The sequence below is a fragment of the Labrus mixtus genome, chromosome 2, assembly GCF_963584025.1.
Source record: "Labrus mixtus chromosome 2, fLabMix1.1, whole genome shotgun sequence".
Taxonomy (NCBI): domain Eukaryota; kingdom Metazoa; phylum Chordata; class Actinopteri; order Labriformes; family Labridae; genus Labrus; species Labrus mixtus.
The window spans coordinates 16,581,843-16,596,382 of NC_083613.1; the positions used below are offsets into that span (position 1 = coordinate 16,581,843).

The 14,540-nt window shown below is 39.1% G+C and overlaps 1 protein-coding gene across 4 annotated transcripts in view; it reads left to right on the forward strand.

Annotated features, from left to right (window-relative positions):
• The window catches only part of LOC132986774 (glutamate receptor 2-like), a 42,286-nt gene that overhangs the window by 17,791 nt on the left and 9,955 nt on the right, over positions 1 to 14,540 (forward strand). For 2 of the 4 annotated variants that reach the window (XM_061053411.1, XM_061053391.1), the window contains exons 11-17: positions 739 to 802; positions 1,093 to 1,235; positions 2,905 to 3,120; positions 3,384 to 3,538; positions 3,776 to 3,974; positions 4,818 to 5,065; positions 9,250 to 9,364. In XM_061053411.1, the coding sequence (XP_060909394.1) occupies positions 739 to 802; positions 1,093 to 1,235; positions 2,905 to 3,120; positions 3,384 to 3,538; positions 3,776 to 3,974; positions 4,818 to 5,065; positions 9,250 to 9,364 (1,140 nt within the window). Of the gene's footprint in view, positions 1 to 738; positions 803 to 1,092; positions 1,236 to 2,904; positions 3,121 to 3,383; positions 3,539 to 3,775; positions 3,975 to 4,817; positions 5,066 to 9,249; positions 9,365 to 10,102; positions 10,218 to 14,540 lie in introns of all 4 variants that reach the window. The other 2 variants (XM_061053420.1, XM_061053401.1) reach the window with 1 other exon arrangement.

Sequence of the window (14,540 nt, forward strand, 5' to 3'; positions counted from 1 at the left end):
CACAGAACAGGACTGCAACTTTACTTACATTGTGGCCTAATTAGAGTAAATTCTGCCATCTAACACTCCTGGATTTCTCGATCATGCAAGACGGCCATCTCATTTACATCATGTCCACGTTGTGTACCAGTGCTTGTGCTTATGCATTAGAAACCTTACCCTGCCGAAGCACACCGTCTAACCTTGCCAGGGCCAAGGAAGTGTAGCTTGCTTGAGCACACTAGTCAAATGAACTGGACTTTGGAGGGTCAAACATGCTTGGGCACAGTATGGATTGCCTAGTGTAAGTGTGCCTTGACAATGAACATTGTAGACCACGACCTCTCCTGGGGAGGTTTAGAGTTCAGGGGAATCAAGATCAGGACACACCAGAGCTGAGCTGATAACATGAACGTTGGTATGCAAACCAAAGGAAGGTCAAGCGAGTTTAATTCTGAAGACCAGGTACCAGGATCAACACGTGCATGTCTACGTTTTGGTAAAAGCCAAAACTTGAACTCAAACAGAAAATAAAAAATAAAACCAGGAACAACTTGAAAAAACCTGATATGAGTAGAGAGTCAAGTTTATATCTGCAGGGCTGACGCAGGACATGGAGGCAGATGAGGAGGTGGATGTTCAAGGCCAGGTATCTGCAGAGGGAGGGAAGTGAAAACAAGTGTGTGCAACTGTCAGGTGACATGGTAAAAGTGCAAAGAATGAACAAATGTTTGTGTGTGTGTGTGTGTGTTTGTATAGGAAGCCCCCTATGTGATGCTGAAGAAAAATTCTGAGCTGTTTCAAGACAACGATCGCTATGAAGGTATGCTTATATTATACAGTGTGTTGCTGTGGTTGCATGAGTATATGAGTGTGCATAACACAGTGCTGCCATAATCTAATAACATTAAACAAGTTCTCTTATACTTTGCATAAAATAAGTTAGTATTTCAGTTATTCCTATTAATATAAATACTACATTACTTATTTGAATTATTTAAATATTACATTTACTTTACTAAGAAAGGTGAAGCCCCCATAGTAACGAGGACTTCTTGGTTCAGTCTCTGCTGATGATTTAAATGTTGTTTTGTTTTTTTTGACTGATGGCAGGTTATTGCGTGGACCTGGCTGCAGAAATCGCAAAGCACTGTGGGATACGTTACCAGCTAAAGATTGTGGGAGATGGCAAATATGGAGCCAGAGATGCAGAAACCAAAATCTGGAATGGTATGGTTGGAGAGCTGGTGTATGGGGTAAGATTTTAAGACACACACACACACACACACACACACACACACACACACACACACACACACACACACACACACATCATCATCAACAAACCAGGACAGTTCAACTTTTGGAGTTAAACATTTTCTACTATTTTCATCCCCTTATATGTGAAACCTGAGCAGCATCAAAGTGGTGTAAAATACAAAAAGTCGCTGGTTAGGTGAAATAGAGAGGTGGTCTTTTTGAGCACTGTGCTATATGTATATTTTATGTATATTTCTCTACATTTTGATAATTTGTCATCAGGGACATTTAAGACCCATTCAAGTAGCACTTTGCAGCACCTTGCCCAACAACAGGGAGACCGGGGCTCTTGTCCTTGAATATGACCTTGGAGGGAAATGCAAAGTTAACATCAGGTGGCCTTGACCCATAGGACTCACCAATGCTCAGCCTAAAATGAGTTACATGGTACTGCTGTTCTGATTGCTCACCACCTGCAACGTATGGGAGTCGGATGTAGTTGCAAGCCAGGTTACAGGCAAAGGTGGAGGCTTTGACTGCTGACCCCTGGTGTAGATAGGGGATGTTTACACTGGTGGGGAAGAAACCCCAGTCTGAATGGGGAGTGGAGAGTGCAAATGTCCATGCACAGCACTGGTCTTGGAACTTAATTCCAGAAGACTGTCTGAAGTTAGGCAACTGACAAACTACCTGCTAAGAGTTGACCATGAGCTTTTTATGAGCCTGACATCTGACATCAGCCAAGGAATTCAATGTTGGCAACTGGGTTCAGGGAAGCAGTCAGGCTGAAGGATGCCCCTCGAGCTTGTTTAAACAGTAAGGACTTGATTCACTAAGACTTGAATGTGGTCGTAATAGCTCCAAAAATTGCGCTCCATTTTTTCCTGCTATCTGCTCCGTTCCCAAGGTCTAATTCAAAAAACACATTGTGTTAATGATATTCAGGCACAAACACGTCCAAAAAGTCAGCATGCTTTGTGCAGTTTGCTCTTGTTTTGCATCTGAATGTGGAGAAAAGCTTTCTGCACTCTGCACAGAACTGCACTCAGAGAATGAGGAAGGGAGGGAAACTTTTTTCAGGGTTTATTTTGCTTGAAAATTTTCAATTGAGTTTCACCTTTTAAACTTGCAGGGCTTCTGAGGGGTCATGAGAGTTAACTCTTCAGGTTTACGTGTCAGTCAACACATTTTTAACTAAATAGTGCAAATTGTTATGCACAGCTCAACAGTTGAATATATAGTCTTTATTCACAGATATGTTCTCAGAGATTGAAAAGAGGGAGTAGACACAACTGATTTAATTTAATCAATTCTAAACTTCTTACAGGTTAAATAAAACACAACTATTTTCAGGGTGTGAAGGTCAGCAGTGTCAGCAATGAGGACAGTGTGTGGCTGATTGTCAGGGCTGGTGAGGATATTTGCAAGATAGGTTGCAAGTGAATGTCCCAAACCCTGACCCTGCAGGACAACAACCTTTATTGTTTAGCTGAGTCAGATGAAGAGTTGATGCTCCTCCATCATCACCTAAAGTGTCTCGCTTAAACTTTTTAATCTGTTTCCATCACGTCACTGAAGTCCACTATGACTGTTTAACACTCTAAATGAAATTAAATCAATCAATCATATTAAATCTTACACTGTTAAACTCTGTCACTATGTCAGAAAGCAGATATAGCTGTCGCTCCCCTGACGATCACTCTGGTTCGAGAGGAGGTGATAGATTTCTCCAAACCCTTCATGTCTCTGGGAATCTCCATCATGATCAAGAAGCCGCAGAAATCTAAACCAGGAGTCTTCTCCTTCCTCGACCCGTTGGCCTATGAAATCTGGATGTGCATCGTCTTTGCATACATAGGAGTTAGTGTGGTTCTCTTTCTGGTAAGTCCGTCTGTCTATGTGATAATGTGTATAAATATGCCACACATTTACAGTAAACAGGATGGTTTTATTGTAAAGATATGTTATTTTTTAATAATGTTCAACTTCATTGAAGAGGTTAAATGTGAAGCATCCTCAGACTCTGGAGTATTTTTTTCTAAAACAATAGAGTGCATTCTTGTGTAAGAAAATAAAAACCTTTCCTCCAAAGTAAGGCATTGTGTTTTGATGTACATGAATTAACTGGTGATGTGATCTTGTAGGTTTCCAGATTCAGCCCCTATGAGTGGACATTAGAGGAGCCAGAGGACGGAGCTTTGCCACTGACGACCGAATCTACTAATGAGTTTGGGATTTTTAACTCCCTGTGGTTCTCTCTTGGGGCTTTTATGAGGCAAGGTTGCGACATCTCACCAAGGTCAGTATGAAACCACAACAAAATATGTATTTTCTTAAACTCTGGCAGCACATTGAAACCAGAGAAAGTGGCCTTGTTTAAATGATGTCACTTAATGGCACTCTTCAAGTGTTCATGTTCAGTAAGATAAAGATAAAGACATCTTCAATATGTTTAATATAAGAGATCTTGATCTTAAGACACATTCTTCTGAGTTTTCCTTGACTGACACAGCGTGTGTATCTGTCTATGTGTCAGGTCTCTGTCTGGCCGGATTGTGGGCGGTGTGTGGTGGTTTTTTACCCTGATCATCATCTCTTCGTACACCGCTAACCTGGCGGCCTTCCTGACAGTGGAGAGGATGGTTTCCCCCATCGAGAGCGCTGAAGATCTGGCCAAACAGACCGACATCGCATACGGGACCCTGGACTCTGGATCCACCAAGGAGTTCTTTAGGGTGAGGACTTCTGGTCACTTATTAGCTACCTCTAATGCAAAGTGTCAGGCTTGCTAAATGTAATAAACTCAGAAGAAATTACCAGGAAACCAGGAAAAGAACAGATGTTGGTGTACCAGGAGAGGAGCAGATGCTGGTGTACTAGGAGAGGGGACAGAGGGGAATGGACGCAGCATTGAGGGGATCTGCTTCTGATGGTCTGGGAAGTGATTTCCCAACTTTACCTGCTGCCTCCTCTCAGTCCATCATTTTGATTGTTTACTTGTACAAATTCATTACAGCACCTCCTCATCCCCAATGTCTGCTGGATGAATATGCAACTTTATCTTGCTTCATTTATTTTATGATGAAACAGAGGAGAATACAACAGCTACCCTTACTAAGATAAAGTAAGACAATAAACCAGGGCATCCTGTCCATGACACTAGAATAAACTTTCCCCGACAGGCTGAGTAGTAGCACTGTCCAAGACTTGTCCAAGACGCATGTCAGCAAAGACAGAACATGTCCAGAGGCTTCAGCATTACATGGTGAACCTCGTTCACACCTGGCCACCTACAGCAAAGGATCCTGCCATGGATTTAGACAATACTTCCCCTGGATCTTCAGACTCCTCATCGGAGTTGATGGTGGGAGGTTCAGGTTTATTTCCACTGCTTAACAGTATCCCAACAAAAGAGTTTTTAAATATTCTAAAAGATGTCTTCGCTACACAATTTTCTAGAAGACTCCTGAATACCATAGAGTTTTCTCTAATTAAGGGACTGCCAGTACTGAAAGGTGTCCGTAGTATACAAACTGAGTCCTAGTACAGTCTTTGTGTCTGTCTCTCTTTTTTTGTAGCGCTCCAAAATCGCCTTGTTTGACAAGATGTGGCAGTACATGAAATCAGCAGAACCTTCAGTCTTTGTGAAGAAAACATCAGAGGGTGTCCTGCGAGTAAGGAAGTCCAAAGGGAAGTACGCCTACCTGCTGGAGTCCACCATGAACGAGTACATCGAGCAGAGGAAACCCTGTGACACCATGAAAGTGGGAGGAAACCTGGACTCCAAAGGATATGGCATCGCCACACCTAAAGGATCCCCATTAAGGTGGGTGGATCAGTATAACAATGCTAGCCAACCTGCTCTGCCATGTACCATTCACACTACTAACCTGCTGCCTAGCATACTGACGCTCCCCCTTCAAACAGCATAGCAGCTCAGATTTTAAAGGAAAAATGTTCAAAGTTTACAGTACAACAGCTCAAAATTTACAGTAAGACAGCTCAGGGTAAAACAGCTCAAAATGTTCAACATAACAGCTCAGAGTTTAGAGTGAAACAGCTCAGAGTTTACAGTAAAACAGCTCAGAGTTTAGCGTGAAACAGCTCAGCGTTTAGAGTGAAACAGATCAGAGTTTAGAGTGAAACAGATCAGAGTTTACAGTAAAACAGATCAGAGTTTAGAGTGATACAGCTCAGAGTTTAGAGTGAAACAGATCAGAGTTTAGATTAAAACAGATCAGAGTTTACAGTAAGACAGATCAGAGTTTTGATTAAAACAGATCAGAGTTTACAGTAAAACAGATCAGAGTTTAGATTAAGACAGATCAGAGTTTTGATTAAAACAGATCAGAGTTTAGATTAAGACAGATCAGAGTTTAGATTAAGACAGATCAGAGTTTAGATTAAAACAGATCAGAGTTTACAGTAAGACAGATCAGAGTTTAGATTAAGACAGATCAGAGTTTAGATTAAGACAGATCAGAGTTTAGATTAAAACAGATCAGAGTTTGAGTAAATCGGAGTTTACAGTAAAATACAGAAAAAGGAAGGAAAGTCTGCTTAATCTGATGGGGGGTTGGAGGGAGGGTGACTGTCCAGTACAGTGGACCAGTATAGGGGGAGGGGGGGGGGGACCAGTTGGGGGGGCGGTGTAGTCTTGCCCCAGGCTCGGAGCCTGTTGGCTGTTGCAGTATGCGAGTGTGATGAATGACACATGGCGGCTTAATCGTTGTTATAATAATCCACCTACCCTGATGACTTCATCTGTGGTTTGTATGTCACTGTGGTTACCACCTCAGACCAAAGGTGCAGGTGGTTGCCATGACTATGGTGGGGGGAGGGGGGGGGATTCAGATCTTAACGACTTCCTCACAGACATTTTTTTGTTTATTATATCTTTTAATATGTAATGATAGTCCGAAATTTCAGCCTCTGTCTGCTGTTTTAGTAATTCAATTTGGTTTTAATTTTAATTATCATTTGAACCAATGTAATGTTGTTCTCACATGTTGGAAGCTTTGCACATGATGAGCTTCTTTAAGACCTGAATCTCGCAGATGTTTCATTATAACTTACACGTGTGTGTCTGTGTGTGTTTGTGTGTGTGTGTGTGTCTATGTGTTTGTGTGTGTGTGTGTGTGTGTGTGTTTGAATGTGTGTGTTTCAGTTTGTGTGTGTGTGTGTGCATGCTTATTAATGAGTTTGTTTCTTATTTTTGTGTCTTTTCAGCTCACAACAGATGTTTGCCCGACCGTCTCTCTAACACTCTCTCTGTATGTTTCTCTCTCTCTCTCTCTCCTCTCTCTCTCTCTCTCCCTCTCTCTAATTTTGGTCACTGCAGTTGTTTATTAGAAATAATTTATTTCTGTCAGATTTGCAGTTAAAGCTTCATTAAGCGTTTTTTTTAAAAGTCATATTTTCCAGGTGGTTTCATCATTAAGTCTCATATATTTAGTCTATAACAGCTGTATAATGTTTAGTCTATACACGGCTGTATAATGTCTTTGTAGGTTCTCAGTCATCCAGCTCATGGCAAATTTGAAGCTTGATCCAAAGGCAACTGGACTGGTTGAATTATAATGTTTAGTGTAAAACAGTGCCTTATTGTGCCGTACATTCACAAATTGCCCATTTCATTAAACCACATTTATTTTTGGCCAGCCAATAATATCAGCCGATATTAGCATATCCAGTTACTATCAGTATCGGCTATTTTAATCGCAGATTAGCACCGATATTACTCGATTTATTCACCAGTTAAATAGCATTTCATTTGGATTTTATTGAATTACACTAGCAGTTTTCTTTCTGGCTGTCACCAGCAGAGGGCGCTATATGGATAACAACAGGCATTAACACGCTCCAGAGTGTCCAGCGTTGCTGCACATACATGCACAGTTACTTTCCATTTGAGTAACCATCTTATTTTCATTATATATCTTTTCAACAAGTGCTTGATAACTGCATTTGAGGGATCAACACAATACATGTGAATATCTATCTATCTCCACAGATTGAACATAGATCTATGAAAGATGTTGGCCCCGAAAATTCCATATCGGTCGGGCCCTAGTTGTCATAGCAACACAAAAGTATGAGAAGGCAGACGAATACATAACGTGCTGTAACAAACAAAAAAATTGGCTTAATGGAGCTTTAAGTATTGTATTTCATATTTCTGTCGTCCTACACTGACTGTTGAACTCTCACATGGTAGAACCAGAGACACATTTTTATTTTCATACAACCCCGGTCAGAATAATTATTTATTCTGATTTAAATTCTTTATGAATTATTCAAACATTATCTTCCGCTCTCTGTGTCTCTGCTCCTCACATGTTTTCACTGTTTTCACTGTAATGTTTTTTTTTTTACACAACAAGTAATGTTATAATATGTTATGTACTGTCAAATGCGGGTTCAGATCAGAAAAAAAACACAAAGCCAATCAGATCAAAGTGAACTGAGCCCTGTCCCGCTTATTATTCACAGTGATAGAATATTTAATGGGCATTATATCTGAAATCATTAACCTCCATTTCCCACCACATGATACATGATTACTATGGACAAAGTTCTTTGAGGTATTGACACAAAAAACCTCTTCAGAAACAGTTTAGTCATGAAATCATGAACTTGCTCTTCCTGCTGAATTATTTGAAGACATTTTAAATCATCTTTTAAACGAGCAGAAACAAAGCAATCTTCTCTAGAAACAAGTTGAATGGTTCAAAATATTACATTTAAATAAAGATTAAACTTAGCTCAATTAAAGATACAATGAAGATATATTTTTTTTAGTGCTTTGATTAATTGATTCTACTGTGTGCAGCACTCGAGTCCAAGACAAACTTCCCAAAGGGGACAATAAAGTGTATCAAATCGTATTAAAAAAAACATACAATTAAGAATAAAATTGGACCAAATAAAGATACAATAAAGATTAAAATGAGATCAAATCAAGATACCATTAAGATTAAAATTCGAGAGAGTTTGACAGAAATGAAAACTGAATCTTTAAACAAAGCTTAAAATTGTGCAAACATTTTCATAAACAATGCTGTATTAAAGTAGTTCAAATTATTTCTCTGTATAAGCAGTGAAAACAGTCTTTAAAGAGAATAGAGATTTGTATTCAACATTAAAGTTCTGTGTTGTTTTTTCACGTTCAGGTCCAACATGTCACTGTCTGACACCCAGAAAATATGAAAGTCAAAGAATCACACAGACATGAACAAAGTCAAGAACTCAATCGGAATATTATCAAACTGTATCTAAAATGATTTCCCCATGATATTTATAGTTACATGACTTCATTATTAAATAAAAACATGATCTCATGTCCAAGTTTCTTCTGATAAAATAAAACTGGAACATAAAGAGCAGTTAAATATGTTTGAAAATAAAGATTTAAAATATTAAGAGAAAGAAAAAATGAAACAAACTCATATCTTCAACTATATCTGACTTATAAATGTTTAAAACATATTCAAAAAAATCTTATAATATACAAAGTGTATATGAACCAGGGTAGGTTGATCAAACTCAGTGTATCTTTAATGATCTCTCTTCATAAAAAAAAACACAGAATGATCAGCTGGTTGATCAGATTGTTGTTCCCAGATACTATATATTTTTTATGATTAAAAACATTAACATACCAAACACGAAAAATAATTAAACTGGAACACATTTCAAGCAAAAATAAATAAATTAATGAACATGGCTTTTGGCAATTTCTGTCAAAATAAAAGACAGAGCTAGCTTACAACAAAGTGTTTTACACATCATTTTCATTTTATATTTTGTTTGATTTCATTATATTTTTTTCGCATTCAGCAGGCAGAGCTTAGCTGCTAACACATGTTTTAGCTAATCTGAGTTTGCTGCTAAGAGGGAGAGCCTCATCCAGCTGTGTGTATCCTGTTTATGCTAAGTTAACATGCTAACGTGCACACCAGCAGGAGGACTGACGACAATGAGCTGCTAACAGACGCTGTGTTCATGTAGAAATGCGGTGAACCTGGCGGTGTTAAAGTTGAACGAGCAGGGGCTGCTGGACAAACTGAAAAACAAGTGGTGGTATGACAAGGGAGAGTGCGGCAGCGGAGGAGGGGAGAGCAAGGTTAATACACACTCACACACTGAAACACACTGAAACACACACAGGTCCCACTGGGTTAGCAGGTTTTCAAGAAATCTAAAGAAGCAGCACATCACAGCGCCACCTGTGGTTATTATGTTAGCGACTAGTCTTTGATTAAAAAGATATTCTGAGATGTAATCTCTATTAACAATGCCCCCCACAGGCAGCACTGTGCTATATGCTGCTTCTTCACACGGTGTTGCGTTCTGTTTGGTTGAGGTCAGGGTCAGGGCAGCATTCAGGGCTGAGGCCAGGGTCAGGTGACCTCACACCAGATGGCAGCAACAGAAATGAACAAACAGGTGAAGAGCCGTTGATAAAAAGTTTATCTGCTGCTCTCACCTGTTTACAAAGCAGAAAGGCTTTCACTGCAGCGCCTCTCATTCTCTGTCTCAGGGGCCAAACAGACGGGCCCCATGTATAACACCCCCCTGATAACAGGCTTATCATGCTAGCAGTTAGAATCTGACTTTATACGGAGAGATCATCAAATGCTGACAATAAACCTCTCCTGAATGATTAATATTTCAAATATTTTTATTTTAAAATAAGTTAACGTTTCTGAATACTACTCATCCTTTGATGATTAAAGTTTGTGATACCTAACATCTCAAAGGGCCCTTCATAGGCTGCAAGACCAGAGTTTGAGAACCGCTGCCCCTCTAATAACATAAGATAACATTGATAATGATGTTATTTATGTTATTCCCATTGAAGAGTGCCAGTAAACCTTGCCGTATTGAAACTGAATGAGCAAGGGACCCTAGACAAGATGAAAAACAAGTGGTGGTACGATAAAGGAGAGTGTGGCTTCAAGGACTCCACTAATAAGGTTAGTCGTCTGTGTCTGTGGGCCAATCAAACGCTCTGTCTGTTCATTCAGCATGCACAGTTCTGTCGGGTCTGTATGTGTCAGGAACACAGAGCACATCTGCACTTTAGTGGTTCTGTCTGTGTGTGTTTTATTATTAAGGTAGATTGTACTTCATGTAGGAGACACTGTGAGGTTAAAAGTCAGAGCACACATGCACTTATTAGATTATTACTGTGGGTGTTTTATATATAATACTGTCAGTTTGACACAGTGAAAAAGACATCTGAAGATTACCGTCATGTTTAGCTGTGGGAAATTAAGTGTTGTTATTTACACGTGGGTAACATAGAGGACACTTATGGTAACTCATAGCACTTTCACATAAATCTTTCCTGTTTATATGAGATTTTTTTGTAATGAATAGTGTGAATATGAGTGTCAGCTTGAAACAGAAGGTACTTCTAATGAACTCGAAATGAAAGTGTCTGAAAAGGAAGAAAAAATTATGCCAAGGCAACAGAGTGAAATATTAGATAACAAACTGACAATATTTAAGCCCAGTATAAAATAGCAGTAATACTTACTTGTGTTTTTTCTCTAGAATCATGTGTTTCGTGATTCTGCATGTTAAAAACTCTCATTTTCTTTTTTAACAGGCGAGTTAAATCCTGTCACCATTAAACAAATGTATTACCGTAATTGTTTTTGAAGGAATCATTAGTAAAAAGTATTATAGAGATGATCTTATCCTCACAGATCACCATTGCCATAAACTATAACTATACACTGTTACTACAGACTGTAACTGCACATTGTTACTACAGACTGTAACTACACACTGTTACTACAAACTGTAACTGCACACTGTTACTACAAAATGTAACTGCACATTGTTACTACAGACTGTAACTGCACACTGTTACTACAAACTAACTGCACACTGTTACTACAGACTGTAACTGCACACTGTTACTACAAACTAACTGCACACTGTTACTACAGACTGTAACTGCACACTGTTACTACAAAATGTAACTGCACACTGTTACTACAGACTGTAACTGCACACTGTTACTACAAACTAACTGCACACTGTTACTACAGACTGTAACTGCACACTGTTACTACAAACTAACTGCACACTGTTACTACAGACTGTAACTGCACACTGTTACTACAAACTAACTGCACACTGTTACTACAGACTGTAACTGCACACTGTTACTACAAACTAACTGCACACTGTTACTACAGACTGTAACTGCACACTGTTACTACAAACTAACTGCACACTGTTACTACAGACTGTAACTGCACACTGTTACTACAGACTGTAACTGCACACTGTTACTACAGACTGTAACTACAGACTGTTACTACAGACTGTAACTACAGACTGTAACTGCACATTGTTACTACAGACTGTAACTCCAGACTGTTACTACAGACTGTAACTACAGACTGTTACTACAGACTGTAACTACAGACTGTTACTACAGACTGTAACTGCACATTGTTACTACAGACTGTAACTACAGACTGTAACTGCTCATTGTTACTACAGACTGTAACTACAGACTGTAACTGCACATTGTTACTACAGACTGTAACTCCAGACTGTTACTACAGACTGTAACTACAGACTGTTACTACAGACTGTAACTGCACATTGTTACTACAGACTGTAACTACAGACTGTAACTACAGACTGTAACTGCACACTGTTACCAAAAACTGTAACTGCACACTGTTACTACAACTGCAACTACAGACTGTTACTACAGACTGTAACTGCACACTGTTACTACAAAATGTAACTGCACACTGTTACTACAGACTGTAACTGCACACTGTTACTACAGACTAACTGCACACTGTTACTACAGACTGTAACTGCACACTGTTACTACAGACTGTAACTGCACACTGTTACTACAAACTAACTGCACACTGTTACTACAGACTGTAACTGCACACTGTTACTACAAACTAACTGCACACTGTTACTACAGACTGTAACTGCACATTGTTACTACAGACTAACTGCACACTGTTACTACAGACTGTAACTGCACACTGTTACTACAAACTAACTGCACACTGTTACTACAGACTGTAACTGCACACTGTTACTACAAACTAACTGCACACGGTTACTACAGACTGTAACTGCACACTGTTACTACAAACTAACTGCACACTGTTACTACAGACTGTAACTGCACACTGTTACTACAAACTAACTGCACACTGTTACTACAGACTGTAACTGCACACTGTTACTACAAACTAACTGCACATTGTTACTACAGACTGTAACTGCTCATTGTTACTACAGATTGTAACTGCTCATTGTTACTACAGACTGTAACTACAGACTGTAACTGCTCATTGTTACTACAGACTGTAACTCCAGACTGTTACTACAGACTGTAACTGCACACTGTTACTACAGACTGTAACTGCACATTGTTACTACAGACTGTAACTCCAGACTGTTACTACAGACTGTAACTGCTCATTGTTACTACAGACTGTAACTACAGAGTGTAACTGCACATTGTTACTACAGACTGTAACTACAGACTGTTACTACAGACTGTAACTGCACATTGTTACTACAGACTAACTACAGACTGTTACTACAGACTGTAACTGCACATTGTTACTACAGACTGTAACTACAGACTGTTACTACAGACTGTAACTGCAAACTGTAACTACAGACTGTTACTACAGACTGTTACTACAGACTGTTACTACAAACTGTAACTGCTCATTGTTACTACAGACTTACTACAGACTGTAACTGCACATTGTTACTACAGACTGTAACTACAGACTGTAACTACAGAGTGTAACTGCACATTGTTACTACAGACTGTAACTACAGACTGTTACTACAAACTGTAACTGCTCATTGTTACTACAGACTGTAACTACAGAGTGTAACTGCACATTGTTACTACAGACTGTTACTACAGACTGTAACTGCACATTGTTACTACAGACTGTAACTACAGACTGTAACTACAGACTGTAACTCCAGACTGTAACTACAGACTGTAACTACAGACTGTAACTGCAAACTGTAACTACAGACTGTTACTACAGACTGTAACTACAGACTGTTACTACAAACTGTAACTGCACATTGTTACTACAGACTGTAACTACAGACTGTTACTACAAACTGTAACTGCTCATTGTTACTACAGACTGTAACTGCACATTGTTACTACAGACTGTAACTACAGACTGTAACTACAGACTGTAACTACAGACTGTAACTGCAAACTGTAACTACAGACTGTTACTACAGACTGTTACTACAAACTGTAACTACAGACTGTTACTACAGACTGTTACTACAAACTGTAACTACAGACTTTTACTACAGACTGTTACTACAAACTGTAACTACAGACTGTTACTACAGACTGTTACTACAAACTGTAACTACAGACTGTAACTGCAAACTGTAACTACAGACTGTTACTACAGACTGTAACTACAGACTGTTACTACAAACTGTAACTGCACATTGTTACTACAGACTGTAACTACAGACTGTTAATACAAACTGTAACTGCTCATTGTTACTACAGACTGTAACTGCACATTGTTACTACAGACTGTAACTACAGACTGTAACTACAGACTGTAACTACAGACTGTAACTGCAAACTGTAACTACAGACTGTTACTACAGACTGTTACTACAAACTGTAACTACAGACTGTTACTACAGACTGTTACTACAAACTGTAACTGCACATTGTTACTACAGACTGTAACTACAGACTGTTACTACAGACTGTTACTACAAACTGTAACTGCTCATTGTTACTACAGACTGTAACTACAGAGTGTAACTGCACATTGTTACTACAGACTGTTACTACAGACTGTAACTGCACATTGTTACTACAGACTGTAACTACAGACTGTAACTACAGACTGTAACTACAGAGTGTAACTACAGAGTGTAACTGCACATTGTTACTACAGACTGTAACTACAGACTGTTACTACAAACTGTAACTGCTCATTGTTACTACAGACTGTAACTACAGAGTGTAACTGCACATTGTTACTACAGACTGTAACTACAGACTGTAACTACAGACTGTAACTCCAGACTGTAACTGCAAACTGTAACTACAGACTGTAACTACAGACTGTAACTCCAGACTGTAACTGCACATTGTTACTACAGACTGTTACTACAGACTGTAACTGCACATTGTTACTACAGACTGTTACTACAGACTGTAACTCCAGACTGTAACTGCACATTGTTACTACAGACTGTTACTACAGACTGTAACTCCAGACTGT